Raw genomic sequence first — 20,057 nt, 5'->3', positions numbered from 1 at the left:
CGTAACTCGTTACAGTAACGACGACTATTATATATCGTCGTTGCACGGATATTCTGTATAATAAAAAAACTGCGCATGTAACGATGTCGTTACTGTCATAACGAGTTACAAAATAGTGGCCCCAAGCTGAGTCGAATCAATACCTTGAAAAATCTGGACCGCGTTTTTCCAAACGAAAGACTGTAACGTTCATCTCGAGTGGCGGGGCGGTTCTCACGCGATAAAACGGTCGATTAAAAAGCACGCGCACCGGGACCCGGAAGGGCAGCGGAAGGGAGAATCGAGCACGTACGGCGGCTCTCTCGAGGCGAGGCGCGGAATTTCAAGCGCGGGACGACGTCGTTTCAAGTCCGACAAGTTACGTCGCACGGTCAGTATTATATCAACTGCGGTCGCGACGATGACCGCGAAGCTATACGGCTTCCTTCCTGGCACTCCTCTCCAACGGGAAGTGGCGTCCCTGACTATTGGCGCGGTTTCATTCGGTTTATTCTTCGAATACCACGATCGATCGATTCATACACACACATATATATATATATATATATGCATTATATATCTCGCGCTTGCCAAGTTTCGCGAAACGAGCATCGCGGATCCACCCGCCCATTGACGAAACAACTTAGCGAGATATGTATATGCATATTGCATACATATATATACACGGCGTGCACGAATGCACGGGAACGTGATGTATGTCGGTTCTCCGAACGGTATTGATCGTCGCCGATTATTCAGCGGTATACAATCGCCACTGACAGACGTTAAGATTTAAATGGCAAGGCCACGTGCCGCGCCGTTGTTTGAATTTCTAAACATTCCGCGAGACGCGCACGAACTTGGACGCATAACATTGTTCGACAATAGGAGCGCTTCCTTGTCCCCCTCCCCCCTCCTTCTCCACCTATTGACTGAATTAATCGCTCAATAACGAGAAAGATTTCTTATCATTTGCGCAACAACTTGATAAAAGATAAAACAAATGTACGCTTTTACGAAAAGTATCTTTTCCATAGTAAATGATCTGTGTGATACTTTCTTACTTCGATCACATTGTGTAAACACGTGCTATGTATCGTAAATATTACGAAGGTTAATGAGGCTTCGAAATAAATAGCTTCGACCGATAAGCTTATCTATGTTCTGAAATACTTGGTATTTCGGAGATTTGGATAAACTGCAACAAGCTATGACATCAACACTTCGTTCCGAATCGTTATATATATTATTTTCTTTATCCAATTAAGAATTAATGACTTAGATACAATGAAAGGAGAATAAGGAAGATTTCAATCTACTGGAAATCAAATACACCAGAATACACGGTTCCTGGTAGATTGAAATCTGTTATTTCTTGTTCCTTACTCCTTATTCCCATCATTGTGTTTGAAGCCTACACACAGAAAAATAACCTTCTATTGCTAAGAAAAGTGACTACTTAATTTACTTTCTTCCTTTTAAGTAATTGTTATTTTCAACAAAGAATATCTTCTTGATAATGGTCTTAAAATTATAAAAAATATTTATTATAAAAACTTTAGGAAAAAATTAAAAAAACTAAAAACTTGAAAAAATTTTAGAAAACTTATTCAAAACACAAATTTATTTTCTTTTGAAGAATATTATCAAATTGATCGAAGAAGCGATTTTATATAATACACAAAATTTCGAATTTGTTTTAATTTAATAATCTTGAACAAGGCAATAAACTGACTAAAATTCAACATATTTTAATTGAATAAATTAGATGCTTGTGATGTTACGATAGATTTGCAGATATATGAAATTTTGAAATATTTGAAATAATTATTACTTGAAATAATTTTTACAGAATGTATTTTTCTGTATGTAATCCTTCTATCAATGCATGGATAATGCATATCAAATTTTAAATGGTAAAAATTTTATATTTTTGTGTAAATTTTTTCATCCGTGAAAAAATTCATACAAAAATTCTATTCTCCGACAATAAAGAACAGTTTTCCATAGACTGTATGACTTCATTTTTTGCGGGAACCTTGTTAAACACAATAGCGTAAAGGTCAAAAGTAGACATTGACATAAGTTAACATCGACCATCCGGTGCATTTCCGGTGGTGCGAAATACAACCATTTTGGCATTCTGTTCGGAAAGTGACGTGGCGGAATAAAAAAAAAGGCGGGAAGGGACTATAGTCGGCATGGACAAAAGAAGAGCGGGCGAGACGAATTAGCAGTTTCGCAGAACGGTGACCGGTCTCTTCAAGGTTGGGACCGAGAGAGTCATCGGTCTCGGCCGTGCAATGCAGAATATAACGCGTCTTTATTTATGAGTCGCGCGCGCGAGCAAGCGCGACGTATCGTGTCGCATCGTATCGTGTGATAGAAATCGTAAACACTATTTCGCCGCGGTAGTTGAGAACGGCGACGAATAGTAGAGGAAACGGGGAGGGAAAAAGAAAAAAAGTACGGAGCCATAACGACCGCGACCTACGACAGGTTCGAGGGAAAAGGAAGGGGGAACCCCGGATCTCCCGCCCGGTCCACGTCGCGCGCCCGCGCGCGCCCGCGCGAAATGAAATTCGTACGTAAATTGGTTTAATTACTCTATCGTAGCCGGTATCAAGTTTCTCGCAGCGTGCGTCGCGTTTACAGTCGTGCCAATGAACTGTCAGTGGCGCTATAATCGCCCGCGACTCCACCAACCGGAATATACGAAAGAGGTTTAAAGGAAAAGAAAGAAAAAGAAAAATGACGCCAAGTATTGGCGTTGCAACGAGATTTTGAAAAAAGTACCGAAGAGACCCGAGTCATCCCTCGTTGCCTTTCGCCCAGTTACCCGTTTCTACCAACGCAATTTAATTTTAATCTCGTTCAAGTAACTCTTCATCTTTTTCTAGGTTTAAGAATCAGAAGAAAATGAAGAGAGTAAATTGAACCAAGATTAAAGTTAATCTACATTGGTAGAAATGAGAACGTATTGTTTAACCGCCGAGAAATATCGATCGTGGCTTATTTTTACCAATGTGGATTATCTCAATATAATTTACTCTTTTATCTTTTTCTAATTCTGGGAAGTAGGAAGAAGATAAAATAAAAGTAAGTTAAACAGAGATTAAAGTTAATCTACATTGGTATAGAAAAATAGACGTACGGGACAAATGAAATTAATGCCTACACTCTAAAAAATATTAGTGTGGATTTGATATGTGATGTCTAATCTAAATCTCACTGTGTTAATATTAATACTGAAAAGATGCAATTTAACTTCATGGGTTTTAAATGCATATTACGATGGTGCCGATACAAACACTAGGGGTTATAAATCTATCATGTGTTGATGTTAGTATTGACACCAATATGATGAGAATTGTAAGCCCCACATGGTGTTAAATCCACACCGATATTTTTTAGAGTGTAGATACTCAAACGATCCTTTTTTTCAAGGATCCCAATTTTATCTGTTTTATCCCGTAAATCTCAGACCAGTATTCACAGTTCTTGTTTTAAGACCATCTTAAGTAATGTGTCTTAAGATATTTTTTATGTAGTAATTTAAACATTATGAAAGAAATTTATAAATAATTTTGAAATAAAATGGAAGGGTAAAGATGAATTAATTATTAATTAAATAATTTTGTGTAGAAATATAGATGAATAGAATGTAGAATTAGAAGGAAAAAATGATATTAATTAAATAAAAAAGCAGAAAATAGTAAGATTTTTTTTAGAATTTTCAGTCGATAAAATATTTACCGATACTAATACATCTGAATGATCGATATTGATATAGTCGCGATTCTTATATTAGATGCTGTCTTAAGTACAGTTTAAAGATGTTATAAGCCAATCAGAGCCAGGCTGTGTATCGGCATCTCAAGACATTACTTAAGACAATCTTAAAGATAAGAACCAATTATGAATACCGGCCTCAATTCTTGAATACAACACCCGTGCGTCTCGCTGTTAAAATTAATAACAAGGACAATCCTTAGTCGACAAACGTACAGAGAGACCCATGAATAAAAAAGGCGCGAAGGGAGACATAAAATTTCGCAGAGTACTAAACATACACTTACCCTGTCGACCGACGATCTCCGCCACGTGTTCGCTGCTGGGCACCGGCACGCACTCAGTCATGTTCTGGCTCTTCTTAGAACGCGCTTCCTCGAAGACGGCTGGCGCGGTCTGTAGCGGATCCGGATCGTTGGTGGTGCCATTGCCGGTACCGGTGCCGGGGCATCCGGACGAGCCCTCCGGGATGCCGAGCATCGACAGCTCGAAGGCGAGCTGAAGAGCGCGCTGATCTTCGAAGGAGACGCCCGCACCGCCGCCGTTCGTGCCGCGGTCCATCTCGCTGAACAAACTCGTCGGCATTTCGATCGATTACAAATTCCCGTATATCGTGCGACACCGGACGAAACGTAGAACGACGACAATGTCGATGATGGTTGAAAACGTTGCACTAGGGTCCGCGCTGTCGAGTGTTCACCGTATATTCACGTCGGTCTTTCCTCTCTTCCGTCGTCTCCTCTCTATCGAATAAACGAACGGAATGATTCGCGCTGCCTCGAAGACGACAACGATGATGATAATGCGACGAGGATCAACTTCCACCGGTTAGGGTCGAGCGTGATGATCTTTGGCGTCGCGACGCTACGCTGCGACTATTTACGTACGCGTAAAAAAACTCAAAGAGGATTCGACGCACCGCGTGAAAGATAACGAACGTTGTCGGCTCGGTTTCGAATGATCGTTATCTCTTCCGCTCTGAAACGTAATCAGTTCCGGTCCCCTCTCGTGAACGTGAACGGTGTAACGTGGGCCGCGACGACGGCGCGGTGTGTGATAGTAGTCAGTCGCACGTTCCTCTTCGCGCCGGGAGGCACACGCCGGTCGTGTCTACGTCGTACGTACCGCGCACCGGCAACGAAAATGGCTATCTCCCACTGTACCTTCCCGCCGCCGAACGCGTGTAGTTTATGCGGTTGTTCGTGTCGAAGAGCGAGGTTTCCGTAGTCACTCCACTCTTTTACGCTCGTTACTCGTACAGTCGCTTGGTCTTCGACCGATGCTTTCGTTCGTTCGTTTCTCCACCTCCACTTCCTTCTCTCCGTCGCGATCCTCTTCTTTTTCCTTTTCTCTCTCTCTCTCTCTCTCTCTCTCTTTCCTCGACTACCGACGACCAGGACGACGTGACGATTCGTGTCGCGCGTTTGTTCGGCTGCCTTGTCACCGGCCGACTGGAACTGACTCAGCCGTCCAAGAAGTCGATCCGTCGCGCGAGACCGAAACACTGAAAACGAAGGCAAGGGCCGCGCGCGCTTCTCTCTCTCTCTCTCTCTCGTCCGCTCCGTTTCCGCTCCCGTCTTTCTCTTTCCCGCTCGTGATCCTCACCGCCTCGCTCCCTCGCTCGCTCTCGCTCTCTCGTTCTCGCCTCTCTTCTCTCACCGCGATCTTTCCTTTCGAAGGCAGGCGCGTGCAACTACCCTCTCGTTCGTGTTACCACTGCGACTGACTGCGACGAACTGCGACTGCGACTGTCGAAGCCGGCGCGCCGCCATGTGCCGGACGCCGGCTATGCGCGCGTCCGATTGGCTGGCCGCGTCACGTGGTACGCGCCACCCCTCCCCACCATCGAACCCGGCGCATAGGCGCTAGCGCACCTACCAGCGCGGCGTAGCGGCACTGCGCCGCAATGTAATGTAACGCAACACGAGGGAGCGAGCCAACTACCGAATGAACCAGCGAGCGAGCGAGCGAACGAACGACCGACGTCGCCGCGTTCGTTCCTCGGCTCCTTCAACGCTACGGATGCGTGCACTCCGTCCTCGATTGTGTACGCCACGCAACCCCCTCCGTTCGTTCGTTCGTGTATCCGCTCGAGCCTCGGCGAAGTTTCCCCGTGGAAACGCCACTGTTCGTCCCTCCACGCCGGACGGACGCCCGCGCGTTTTACCAGCTCCGATTTCCCGGAGCGGCGAATCCCGGACCCGTAGGATTGACTGGAAAAACGCAGCCGTGTCTTTGGCTTGTCGTGCTGTCGACACCGGGGATGCGAATCCCCTAGAGCCAGGGATATCTCCGATTCGAGGGTGTTACTCGACGCTGAGCCGCGCCTTCGAACGATTTGTAGATGTACACAGCGATCGCGAATCGATTCTCTCTCTTTCTCTCTCTCTCTCTCTCTCTCTCGATTTTCTTATTTTGTCGCAATACGTCATACGGAATTTATGTTAGAACGTTAAGGCCGAAGCACAGATCTTTGCATAACGCGTAATGCATAAAGCATAGAAAATTAACCAATCAATCTTTTATTTCATGAAAAGGGAGGAAATAAAAGACTCTGATTGGTTCATTTTCTTGCGCATTATGAGTTATGCATTATGCATAAACAAATTAAGGACCGGTTCCATAAATGTAAGATTAATCTCGTTTAATTTACTATCTTTTTTCTGATTCTTGGAAATAGAAAAATCTTACATCTGTGGAACCAATTAAAGTCCTCCATTTCCTGCCTTTCCATGAAATAAAAGACTTTAATTGGTCGATTTTTTTTATGCTTTGTGCGTTATGCGTTATGCAAAAATCCGTTCTCGTTACTCTTTATAAAGTCCATTTTACAAAATAATTGAAGTTGTAAGAATTGACCAATCATAAACAGAAACTTCCTTGTGGAGGATATGGAACTTTCCAGAGCTCCTGTGAGTGTTGACTTCCCTGAATTCGGAGTATTTAAAAAAATATGTTAATTTTTGACAAATTTAAAAAAAAAATTTTGATTTGACGAAAAACTACTTGACTAAGGTGTATATATAAAGAAATATATGTCGCATATGCAGAAAAAGAGATAAAATATTCGTGTTATTTTGAAATCCCTCTCCCCCCTCCTCATTCGAATGAGATACTCCACATCTAGAAAAGTCAAAAGTCTCCGTCCCTGCATGTAATTGTAGAATAGGTATTACGTACGAAGAGCTAATTGTAAAATCTGAAGTAAATGTAGCCCGTGACGATATATGATTTTCCTCGCGAATGTCGAACGGGTCAAAGTGCACCGACCTAGGTGGATCGTATAACGCTCTTTCTTCTCTTCTCTCCTCCCTGGCCGTCAACGAGCTTCGCGCGCACGATCCGTGCACACGAGGTGCACCGATATTTTTCTGCGCAGTTATTTCTCTATTTTAACAGGGGGAGAGAGGACGTATATAAGTCTGGTGAAACAACAGCGACTTGCGTCATGTTTAGATCGTAAATAAAAAATCTCGTATTACCGGTGGATCGTCACCCTGCGAACTGAATATCGCGTCAAATGTATCCCTGGGGAAGAGCCTAATGGAAAGAATCCGCACGCTTGTCGCTACCCGCGATTTACTTAATTGAGTTTTTTTCCAAATAACCGAGGGACGAAAATCTTACGACTTGTGCTGAGTTCTCCCGATTATTGTCCTTGACCCTTAGCCGACGACATCGACGTTAACACCGACTGTACGAAAGTCACTGTTAGCTGTAAATGCGTCGCACAATTTCGTCGTTGCATTTAACAAATTTTGAATTTTATCCGTTTCACAAGCATTTCGTTGATTTCGTCGATCCTAAATTTGGCAACGTCTCGTATACGATATATAGCCGAAGCGGAACATAAATCATCATGACGTGTGAATGATGTTAAAATAGCTCCAAAGTGACTATTAAAGCCCAGTTTTTTATGTACTCGTTAACTTGTTTAGAGCTTAGCTTCACTTAACTTGATGATGATGTAAAAATTGTTTTTCTAGCTATGATTAATCACTAAACTGATGGTCTTGTAGTGGTAACTTTGAAAGTTACTCTCCACAAAACCATCAGTTTCATGATGAAGCGTAACTATAAAAATGCAATTTTTGAATTTTTACATTATTATCAAATTAAACTTAATTACAAGTTAATGAGAAAATAAAAAACCGGGCCTTAAAGTCACTTTTTAATTAGCTCATTTTAACGTTATCTTGACGTTATGCCTTGAAAATTATGCCTAGAAAATTAATACTGGCCAATACTGGAAGACAAATAATTAATTATTTAATTACTTATTTTAAGTATTAAAAGCTATATTGTTCAGTGCTTTTAGTATTTCAAATAAGTAATTAATTACTATCTTTCAGTAATAAGTTGGCCGGCATTAGATTTCTACAAAGAATCGTGACTTATTGTTCTGCTTGGGAGGTCTCTCTAAAAGGAATTTTCGTTCTCTACCTAAATTTTCATTCACTTTGTGTGCACGTGTTCGTGCTGTTCCGTATTTCTGTAAAATATCCGTGACAGATATTATTAATGTGTCTGTGTTACGTTGCGCATCTCTTCCAAAGATGGACGATAATCGATACGCGGGATGTGTAACTATGAGTAATCGGAATTTATCGGGTGATGAGCCAGCGGCACTACGCCGCACGACATGTCCGATTCGCGCCGACGTGAACAAGGCCGAGCGAATGCTCGTCGGTCCAATATAATCGGCGCTTCCCCCCTCCTTCCCCCTAATTCACGAATCACGTACCGGGCCCGACCACCTGCCCGACTAGCGGTTTCGTTAAGTAAGAGTGAAAAGAGGATTCCGTCTCTCTAAACCGATCTAGACGCGGCCACGAGCTCGCTCGTTCGCTCGTTCGCGCGGACCTTGAACCGAAGCGCAAACGTGATCCATTGTTCTCTGCCGACGACCCTTCGTCCTCTCTCCGACCGAGCACTCTCGGCTCGAGATTGCTCGATTTTTAGTCCGGAGGCCCCATACCAGATCGGTCCCCGTGTCCTCCATTCTCGAGGACAGACGGGACGACGGGCGCCCGCCAACGATTCACGAATATACCCGCGACTCATTGTTTTCTACGTATCGGGATAGCGTGCTCGTTAAAGAGCACGGTGAACGCTTTGTCGTTTGACGTAATCGCGTAATTCGGACAAGAAGGGAGACGGTTTTTCCCATTTCGCGCGAGAGAGCGAGACGAGATTCGGGCGATTCGGCGACCAGCGAGATCTACCTGACGATGAATTCGCTCGAAGGTGCGAGCGACTAATTTTGTTTCTCATCGCATGCCGAAAGCAACGACCCGTGCACATCGCCGCCGATCTCTCTTTCTCTCCCTTCAAGGCTGTCTCGAGACAACCAACCACCTTTTGCTACAAGCACCTGCCGACTGCTCGTGCTCTCGACTCGCTCGTAAATACCTCGGTGTTATCGTACGTATGATTTTACAAACTGCCGCCTCTATACAGTCGCTTCTTTCCTCGCCGCGGAGCGATGAGACGCGATCGTACGTGGCAGGATGGATTATTCGCGCAAACACGTTATGCTCGGTCACTAATCATCACGCCAATTAATTCAGGATAACGAATGTGATCGCTAATCTTCGCCGACCGAGAGATCTGAGGATTAATTTTATTTAAAAAAAAAAAAAAAAGCTTCCGCGCGTCTTGTCGCGCTTGTAGCACCGAAAAATTTAATCCATAAACTCAATTCAATCTTCGATTGAATTTATGAAAAAGCAATTTATGAAAATCACCAAAGTCATGTGTATAAATGTTTTAATATTACGTAAGCATATTCCTGGACAGAAAGGAAGAACAAATATTCCTATATGAACATTACATGGAAAAGAGGTTTTGCTAAACTATTTAAAAATTTATCTTTAGATCTGAAAGTAACTTTATTTGGACCATCGAAATAATTATATAGAATGCTCAAACTGATTATTAGAATGTCAAAACTTTTTGCAGCATTGCTTATCGAGCTTGAGATTCCAACGTAATTATTTTAATCAAAATATTTGTTCTCTTATCTCTCTTTTTAATTTTTAACTGTTTAATTGTTTAAATCCAATTTATGACTGTATGCAATAAAATTGTTATTATACATATTAAATATATTATATTTTTATATTATATTATTATATTATTATATATAATAATTTTTTATTGCATGCATTTGTAAATTAGATTTAAACAATGTTTAAAATTTGAAAAATAAGAAACAAAAGAAAAAATATAAAGCAAATAGCAAGGCGACAGCAACACAGTTAATACACATACACACACACACGCACGAATCAAACGTTACAGCGAAGAATTTGACAAAAGGTAGAAACGACTAGAAATTTCGGAGTTTCTTCTGGTTACTTCTATATAGGATACAAGATAGGTCTCCCATGGGACCATCTCAGAGACCAACCCAGACAGCAACGAGGGATACGGCCGGTCCTATAGCCTCGACGCCGAAAGAACGCGTCGCGTCGCTCACATCCGTTTTCTGGTCGCTCCAACCGATGCATTAAACCGACTTCTCTCTTCGATGTTCCGCGTCGGTCGTCGCATTTTTACGGAGTGCAACCGGTTGCCTTCCACGTTGCGATCATTGTCGTTGCTTTGGCGAAACCCGGCGACTCCCGTGGTGCGCCGCCTCGTCCTCGCCGATGTACACGCGGATAGACGCACCGCGTGTACATACGTGCACGCGCGTATATAAGGTACGAAGCGATGGTACTTTGCTCGAAGAGGCACGGCGAAGAGGATATTTCTTTCGATTTCGATCGCCGGGGTGCAGTAACACCGAAGAACCGCATTGCTAGCCTCTGAGTCGGCGACGATGACGACGACGACCGCGGCGTCGAAGGCAAAGGCTAAGCGTCTCGACAACGATCGTGGAGAACTGTAGAAAAAGTTCTAATCTAATCTAATATTTATTCGTTATTATACAAACCATTATCAATGATCAAATAAAATTGAAATAATATTTCATTATATCGAGAAATATATATGCTGAAATTTTTTATAAATCAGGATTATCATAAAAGTGATGTCCACAAAATTAGGGAAATGTCAGAGAAATTGAAAGATCAGCGAAACCAGAAAAAAGTCACGGAATTTTCTGGAAAATTAAAATTCTTGGCTTTAAACATGCGTACATCACACATACGCAGTTTTGGATTACTGCCAACTTAACAATTAAATGCAAACAGTGTCAGAAACATTAATAATTTACATTGCTATGTTAATAAAATATTTGGCGATTTTTAAATCTGAACAAAAATACAAAAAGAATTCAAAATATTATTGAAAGTTAGAGAAAATGATGAAATTTTGTCTGGAAATCAGAGAAAAGTTATGGAATTTTAGGATAAGGAATTTATGACAATTCTGTCAATTAATAAATAATTACACAAAGTTTCTACGAGTCAAGTGCCTAAATGCTAATCCCTCTTTCCCTCGAGACAATTTCGAGAGAACTACTAACGTCGAATTATCGCGCAATGTGCGGATATCGATCGGCTATTCGATGTCTGGTTATCCACAAAATCTTGCTGGCGGAGGCCCACGTTCGCGCACGCAGAAGACAGAGATATCCCTATGACTACCGAGACCACAACGGTGGCGGACTGTAAAGTCCATTGCACAACGGCGAAAACGCACACAAATAGCACAGTTAAGCGATGATAGTGCGGATAAAGCGTACAACGCCTTTCTAAATATACCCCCGCGCATCAGGTCCATTCGCGGAATTTCATTTTCTTACCGCAGACACAACACTTGTCACTTATTAGAGTTCCCCGCGAAGTACGCTTAAACTCTACGCGCGAGCTTAGTCGAGTCGTTTCATCTCGAACGCAAATAAGACGTATGTATGTACACGGAGACTATAACTGCGCTAAGATCCTTTACAGCTGAGAAAACGATTTGAATAATAAATCCAAACTCTATTTTGTTGTCGTAAGAGTTTATGCAAAATGCAAGCTCTCGAATACGTAAAAATCGCAATGTCCGTTAAAGAATGCATGCTGAGGATACAACGGAAACGTTTTAGAGTTCCGATGCAAGATTTACTTCCATCCAACTCTAAATGCGACCAAGGTCCGAAAACGAAAGATTCCTCACTGTCTTTTCTCGATTTTACGAGAATACAACTTTGTCGGATCTCCTGTGGCTGTATTGTTGAACGACAATACAAGTCTTTTGTAAACTTTGGCCTGAAAGCCGGAAAAGAATTTTCTCTTTCTTGAACCGCAGCTTTCACAGATACCACATTCTACACAGGCTGATGTGTTCTATGTCTTCTACATAGATTTTTCCAGAAACAATAAAATAAAGCCAGAATTTATTATTTTATTACAACGTATTATTATTCTATCATAACAGTATTATACGGGGTGTTTTTAAATTCGCATTTCAAAATACTACAGCAAGAAAGTTCTTCGAAAATTAAGTAAAAAAGTTATTTGTAAATTTTTATTTTAAGTAGTAATTTTTTAGATGATAAAGATTTAAATATATAGCTAGTTATAGACTACGTAGATAATTTAGATCTGCGTACATGAGTCGCGCGTGCGATAGTATTAGTACACTGAAAAAAAAGATTGGCTGGTGCAGGAAATTAGATGGTAAAATATGGCATAGCATTTTTAATTGGTTGCAGCAGTCAATTTTTGGTTGTGTTAGTCTATCGAAATTCTATACTGACATTGCAGATAGGCTAACGCAACCAAAAATTGGCTGCTGCAACCAATTAAAAATGCTATGCCATATTTTACCATCTAATTTACTGCAGCAGCCAATCTTTTTTTCAGTGTAAGCGTTGATGAACGCGCACTTCAGTGTACTCACTAATATTTACAGGTGACTATCTAAACGCAGTCCGTAATTGGCCAGATTTAAACCCTTATATCTTAGAAACTATTGATTAAAATAAAATAAAATAAAAATTTACAAGTAACTTTTTTATTCAATTTTTCGAAAACTGTTATAGTATTTTGAGTCACAAATTTTGAAACACCCTGTATATATATATATAATACAGACTATGATATGGATATTAATATATTGTATGGTTAATATTTATGGGCGATATTTAAGAATATCCGATTGGACGTCTATAAATATTTCTTATCCATCGTACACCTGCCTTTTTTTCTGATTCATCTTTATTATTATATATTTCACTCTATCGCACTCATTCGTGTTGTCGCATAGATAGGAAAACCAATCTGAATCAATTTATCTTATCGCGAGCTTATTATAATCGTAGTTATCGAAAAATCGTTCTAGAAACTTCACGATCTGTAAAGTCTGCAAAATGACTGAGCACACAATTGTACAAAAGAGAAACTGCTCCAGCAGAGAAGTGCCCAAGGGAAGTTCGCTTTTTAGGTTGTTCCATACATTTTACACCGACAGACAGTTCTTTTTTTCCATGAAAACGGACAATGCAGTGAGCAAACGGAAACCGTAGTCAAGCTAGGAGAAATCTATCGGCTATGCCCGCATGTCTTCTCGCGCAGATGCGAACGAAAACTCAAAAATTTCAACTAACAATTATCAAAAGACATTAAAATTGATCGTTCGCTTGATATTCGTAAATGGAACTAGTTATTCCCGTTGTTCGGTGCGCAAGCACAGTCGTAAAAAAAAAAAATATTATGTAATTCACAAACGCGTCAGTGAGATCATTTCAAAGAGATGCGCATAATTTGCGCATAATATCGTTATATCGCGTGTTACGACGAGAAAGACTCGTCACACGTTCAAGCGATCGACGAAAGTTTTTAGATCCGAGAGAAACTAAAAATACATTTTCTTTTCCCATCCTGCACAATGGGTCTCTTTTATAGTTTACGTAATTATTATGCTCTTTGTGCTGGGACGGTGGATATGTTAAAAACGGAAACGCGAGATAGAGGTGTGTTCTCCTCCGCATCGATGAAAATGAAAAGAGCACGATCGGTTATAGGCACGCTTGTTCTCCTCTCCTCTCTGTGAAGTCCGTGAGAGAGAAAGTCTGTCGATGTCGATTACGTATAGTTGTTGGGAGTCGAAGGTCCCCCAGCTGTTCTTCCGTGCGAAACGTTGGATGGACCAACGCCTCCTTTTCGAGGTCCTCGACGAAACGTTCGTCGTTTTCCTACTCGTCGCCGACTTTCGCCGGGCGATTGTCAATCGAGACATTAAAATCGCGTCGTCTCTCCGTCCTCGCGGAGATAAATCCGAAATACTTTGCGGCCAGTAACCCCAATACAAATAGTATAGTCAAGTCGGTCAACTTCCGATGGTCGAATATACTGCTTGCGCGAAAGATCGATAACGCGCCGTAGAGAAGCGTCTATTTATACGTCGGCTATATTACGTCCAAGACAGCGGAGGATGTAATCTTCGATGGTGCTCCAGATAAGGTCTTTACACGCGATGCAACGCCGCCGGCCGCCACCGCTGCGCTGCATAGATCGACGGTTGAATTAAGCGCACGTTAAAAAATCTATCGAGTGCTCCGAGAGAGAGATAATCGCGCGTATGAGACGCGGAATTAAATGCTGCATAACTGAGCGTAATATTACCGACATCGTGTTTGACATTAAAGCACGACGGTCAATCGCAATGCAAAAATTTGCTTGAATTATGCACACGTATATGCGGGACGTGGGCGGTGAGATTATTTCGGGATGTGTCCCGTGGCGATTTCAATTCCACATTCGTCGCACGATATTCGCATTTATATTCACATGCGCAAAGTTCATTATGCATACACATATTATATGTATATATATATATATATAATTAAATTGTATTTTTTATATCCCAAGCGGCGTTCTAACGAAGTGTGCGTATTTATAAAGAATTGATGAAATTTTTTACAGAAACGAGTGACTAACGAGTGATAACGGACACAAATGCGCGCCATGTCAGTCAACTATAATTATCCGAATTGTTTGATACTAATAATAATTTAAACAAAATATGATTAAGATTTCCTATAATTAAAAACAATAATAAGAAAATACAAGAGGGAACCGTGCGCTAATATTTCAAAAAGGGATCTTTATGTCTGAAATAATTAAATTTTAATAATTTAAGACACAAAGATCTCTTTTTGAAATTCAACGCACGATGTACAGCGTCTTGCTCGCATTTTTTTATTATTGTTCTGAATAATGACTTTATTGTTGTATAATATAAAGAAAAATTTAATAGCAATGGAACAAGACGCAAAATGAAGATGTACAATCAAAAGGAGAGATATGAGTAATAATGCTGCCAGGAAACTCACACTGTGAGAGAAAAAAATTTGTAACTATTATATTACACATTATAATTATGATTATTATTGCTATATTATTAATAATAATAACTATAATTATAATCATTTTCGATTGCCAGCTTATATATTTATTGATAAAACTATATATAGTTATTATTACTAATATTATGCAATTATAATCATAATTATAATAACAAATACCAAAAATTTTTTTCCCAGTGTAAACAAAACTAAAAGTACAAACTAATCCGCAATTATTATACTTAAGAAATTACGATTTCACTCGAGAGATGTTTTTAAACATCTTTGGGGAATACACCACACCCCCATTGCTGTCTTCTCTTGGCGTTTTCTCGGACCGGATGTCGTCTCTGTACATAAATTATTGCAAAGAACACGCGATACGCTATTGATCGCTCGGGATGCAGACTCGGGCTGCAGGCTCGTGATGCAGTCGGTATTCGACTCGACGTTGAATTCCCGTTGTCGACGAATGTATGCGGCGATCGTTGCCGGTACTCACGATACCGCCGATTAGACCGGATGGATCGTCGGTCGAGTCATATGCATGTGTGTGTATTCGACGAGTTATAATGATTTAAACTAGGACATGTGCCTTCGTGCACGGTGGGGCGAAAACGGCTGTTCGTCTGGTTGACAATAAGGGAGAGCGACCCTTGCCGCAGAGGGAAACAGCTGTTGGTCGAAGGTAGAGAAGAGGTGCTGGGTAGGCAGAGGGGCGGAGGCAAGCAAGAGGAGAAAAAAAAAGAGGTTACCACCTGGTACCCCGCTTATGCTTACCTGAAAACCGACGCTTGCCTGTATACCTGCCTGAGCATTCTTTTGTGCGGGGCCCTGGGCACGTACCGATTCCCAGAGGGCCTTGGGACAGCATTCGATACACAACTGCATTCGGCACAATGCACGCCTCGAACGCTAGTTTTAGTAACATGGTACTTAATGCGACGCGATTAGAAAATAGCATTCGTATGGAACAAAATCTTCGGAAAGTTTTGAGAGTCATTCTATATATATAAATGACAATTCCTACTTTTAAAAAATAATTCCTCGGCTTAACTATCGGTTAAACTTTTCGTTTAATGCTTAAATTCTAAGTAGAATCGTAAGGCTCGTAACATATTCCTGTAAGACTTGCAAGAATTTTTAAGTGCTTATACCTTTATACAATATTTTTAATGACAGCTTCTTACCAGCCATAAAATTTATAAGAAATTGTAGATATTTACGAATAATCGTACGTCTTACGATACATACGCATAAAATTAGAATATTAATCATAAGTTCTTATACAAGTTTTACGAAAACACGTTACGAGTCTTACGATTCTGCTTAGAATTGACCCATTAGATTTTAAAAGGATCTTTTACTGATATTTTTTGCACCACAGGATGTCGTAGGGTCTTTGCCTGCACAATGTACAGAAATGCCAAGAATATTGTACTAAGAATATCCTGGTTAATTCTTCCCTTTTTTGTTGTTCTTCTACCATAAATCGTCCCAGAATGACAAAGCAAATAAAAATAAAATGAAATAATGTTTTCATTCTTCATACATGACTAAACTAACAGACCCAAAAAGAAATAATCTAAATTTCACATTACAAAGGTTCTATTGTAATGAGAATATCTTAGAAAATTTTAATAAATTCTCTAAAGCTATTTAAGCCTAAAAAGCTATTTAAACTAACAAAGTTAGCCTAAACTAACAAAGCGTATTTCCATAGATATTATAATAAATCTTGTATAGCATAATCAAATTCCAAAACCATTTTTGAACAATTCTTTTCCAATTTTCTGTCGCTTTTCTGTCCTACGTTATTGACATCTTGGTGAAATATTTTATTGAAGTATGCAGGCTATTTCTGCGACGACCATGCTCGAATTTCAAGATGATATTTCAAGATCGGTCAATTCCCGCACGGCCTTTCTCAGGCCAAACTAAGCGCAGCAATTTACATAATTAATATGGACATTTTACTGATTCGATTCTCGAGTCCAATGTATGAATAGTATCGATTATAGATTAAGCACATCGCGTTGCTCGAAAAAATCTGTATCCATTGAATTAAATACAGTGATCAATATAGTTTTCTTAAATATTAATTTCTAGTAATCTATATGATAATTTAATATCCGATTTCCGAACCTAATATAGCATTTTTGCCATCTGCCGAAACCGAATCTGAAAAATTTATTATTCTCTAAGTACATCGTCAGCTTAATCGATTTCCTGCATATCACAGGAAATATTAGACAATCCAAGCTATTTAAAGCGTTACGAATCGAATTATTTTCAAATTATAATGGGAACTAACTCACCGAATGCAATATTGATTTTATTCCGTTTCGAAATATTTCAAGATGATCAATCATTATCATATTTTAAGTCGATTCTAAAGACTGAATTCCGATGGAATCACTGTTTTACCAATTTACACACATACGATTTACGTAATATCGACGCTTCACTACATCAATGTCGCACGCACACATACACAAATCTTTTAAGGCATTAATCTTTCATAGATTAGATGTCTAAGCTTAATTCTAAGAATTCAACATTTATGTAATCGACAGTTCAAACCGTTCCTATTTTGTACAAATATACTGTAGAATTTTTATGAAGCAAATATTGGCACAAGTTGATAACTTTGGATTAATAATAAAAACAGGTAAAGATCTAAACTTCTTAAATTTTTTTCGTTTTCGACATATAACTGGTTTGCATTATTATTTATATATTTTAATTGTGGAAAAGGATTTTTAAATCTATGCGTGAATTGCATTCCGTCGTTAAAACAGATAATTTTAGGATCCTCTTAAATATTCCCTCAGATTTTTCCATCTTAGTTAAATATCCATTTTCTCTTTTTTTTTTATAAAAAACATTTATTACAAAAAGTGGTATGGTATAATTTATAACGAACTTAAAACTAAAAGATGAGCAAGTGATAATATGCAAAATCTCTATATAATTTAGGTTTGAAGACCACGTAGGGCATCTTGTAACTTTTTTCTCGCGACAGCCACTCTGTCTTCTTGTCTCCTTATATCTTCATCCGCTATCGAGACAGCCTTAAAATAGAATAATTATAATTAATTAACTAACAATATAAACTAAATATTAAAATCTATATAATTGATGTTAATTGTTTTGATATTATTTTATCATGCATGATTAATGCCAATTAAGACGTTCGGCTATCGATTCTACCTGTACAAGTGGTTGATCAGGATTAAGAAATACCCCGGGATTCTTCTCTAAAGCCGTCTTTGATCCCGTTTGTCCCGTGACTGGCTGAGTAGATACGTGTAATGCAGTCGCCACGCTTTGGAGCAATGTTTCTTCTGTGATATATGGTCCTACTGGTTTCAAATTCTTTGGCAAATCCATTGCATCAAATTCATAACCATCAGGATCACATGCTCGTAGTCCTTCCAAACGTTTTTCCCAGAAAAGCTGGAAGATTAAAATTTTAATTAACATCTATTGATCATTTTACTCATCACATACTATTCTACTAAGAAAATAATACAAGCTACAAAATGTTTCATTACAAGAAAATTGCATTAAATTGAATCATTGTTTTTAACTTATAAGTATATAAATGTTTCTTTAAGTACCACCACCAACCATCACCAATTAACTTAGAATCCTATTTAAATCAAGATGGCGAAACTATAAGATACTCTTCTCCAATTGTTTTTAAATATTAAAAAGATTGGTTTTCAATGTTATTATTAAAATTTAGTAGTTAATCACATTTGCTATTGAAAATATAACAGAAAAGGTAAAAAATTATTGAGACAATTTCATGATTGCATTGTTCAGAGTTACCTGCTTAGGCTTATCTTGGGAGCCATACTTGCCATCAGTTTTATCGGCTCCTTCCTAAAGCAACGATTTGACAGTTGTGAATTTACAAGGATAGCTAACGAAGAGCAGTACAAGTGAATGGGTGTAAGCAGACAAAGTGTATCTCGCAGGCATGGTACAGGGTTAGAAAGATCTCTAAGACAAATAATATGAGACAATAATCCGTGAACATATTTATAGATTAAAAGTGTGCAACTACTAGATATCATATGTGTGAATAGACGGAATACAGTAAAAAGAATTTAACTCATTGACACATCAAACTGTTTGACAGTCCAATTAGCGTATACATACAATCAGCTGTAATCGCTACGTAAACTAACCTGTTTTGGTTTTTCCTGAGTGCCATGTTTGATATCTTTCACTTTCCCTTCCTGCGTCTTGTAGATCGTTACCGGTTGTTTAAAAATCGACGCCGTTTGTCTAATCGGTGGCACCAACGACGCGTCGTTCCTGACTCCACGGCTAAAAAAAAACCGCATCGTTAGTACAGAGAATAGCCTACCATCGAGGTTATCACCTTTGGCATTCGAGAAACTACGTGTCTGTCTTTGAAAATTGCTTTCGATCTCAAAGCTCTCTTCGAGAATCCACACGTCCCGTTCCCTCGTAAAATCGAACAAGTTTTTCTTTCGAGAATTCATTCAACCTACTTGTAATAATAATCAACCTTCCCCGTGGATGCCAACTGATTCTGACTCTTCCTCGGTTCTTCTCTCGCGGGCCAATTGATTGGCAACGCCGAGGCGTATTTCTTCTTCTCCACGGACATGTTCATCGTTACGAGTTTCTGTCTTTACACCGCACACACAATTATCTTTCGAAAATGTCACGGCCACAGATACTCTGTAATTGTCCCGTGGCTTCACTATCGGCTAGTGATGGGAAATTGGCGGTTGGCCCCGCGCAACACAGAGAATCAGCCCCTCCACTTTTGCCCCACCAAGTGACGTCGCGATCGGCCAGCTTCGCCAGCTTCGACGCTGAGCGAGCCGAAGTTGGTCGAAATTGGCCGAAGTATTTCAGTGCTATCGCTGCGGCTGCATATCGCTGTTTCGTTCGCTCAGCGCCGAAGCTGGCCGAGCGCGGCGTCACTTGATGGGGCAAAAGTGGTTTGGCTGATTCT

At 39.9% G+C, this 20,057-nt stretch overlaps 2 protein-coding genes across 3 annotated transcripts in view; both read right to left on the bottom strand.

Annotated features, from left to right (window-relative positions):
* LOC108723961 (RNA-binding protein MEX3B) overlaps window positions 1–4,520 on the bottom strand; it is a 40,619-nt gene extending 36,099 nt beyond the window's left edge. The window contains exon 1 of the mRNA XM_018450040.1: window positions 4,059–4,520. Coding sequence (XP_018305542.1) covers window positions 4,059–4,356 — 298 coding nt within the window. The 5' untranslated portion in view covers window positions 4,357–4,520. The remainder of the gene's footprint in view (window positions 1–4,058) is intronic.
* Window positions 4,521–17,961: 13,441 nt separating this feature from the next.
* On the bottom strand, window positions 17,962–19,828 carry MBD-like (methyl-CpG-binding domain protein 2). Of its 2 annotated transcripts, XM_018450074.1 has the most exons (5): window positions 19,585–19,828; window positions 19,255–19,396; window positions 18,893–18,946; window positions 18,269–18,514; window positions 17,962–18,129 (listed from the first exon to the last, which is right to left on the bottom strand). In XM_018450074.1, exons 1-5 carry the CDS (start codon window positions 19,707–19,709, stop codon window positions 18,031–18,033), a joined length of 666 nt encoding a protein of 221 aa, XP_018305576.1. In that variant the 5' UTR covers window positions 19,710–19,828; the 3' UTR covers window positions 17,962–18,030. The 2 variants fall into 2 exon arrangements, with proteins under 2 accessions (XP_018305576.1, XP_018305585.1); XM_018450083.1 differs by lacking the exon at window positions 18,893–18,946.
* Window positions 19,829–20,057: the final 229 nt, after the last annotated feature.

This window comes from Mycetomoellerius zeteki, unplaced genomic scaffold (genome assembly GCF_001594055.1).
Source record: "Mycetomoellerius zeteki isolate Tzet28-1 unplaced genomic scaffold, Tzet1.0 scaffold106, whole genome shotgun sequence".
NCBI classification, from domain to species: Eukaryota; Metazoa; Arthropoda; class Insecta; order Hymenoptera; family Formicidae; genus Mycetomoellerius; species Mycetomoellerius zeteki.
Note: the sequence above shows the minus strand (reverse complement) of the source record. Positions and strands in the feature narration are given on the sequence as shown.

Coding starts and splice junctions, on each gene's coding strand:
- MBD-like (XM_018450074.1), bottom strand. CDS start 19,709: ATGAACATGTCCGTGGAGAAGAAGAAATACGCCTCGGCGTTGCCAATC. Junction 19,397..19,584: donor AAGGTTGATTATTATTACAA/GTAGGTTGAATG, acceptor GTTTTTTTTTAG/CCGTGGAGTCAGGAACGACG. Junction 18,130..18,268: donor CTGATCAACCACTTGTACAG/GTAGAATCGATA, acceptor TTCTATTTTAAG/GCTGTCTCGATAGCGGATGA.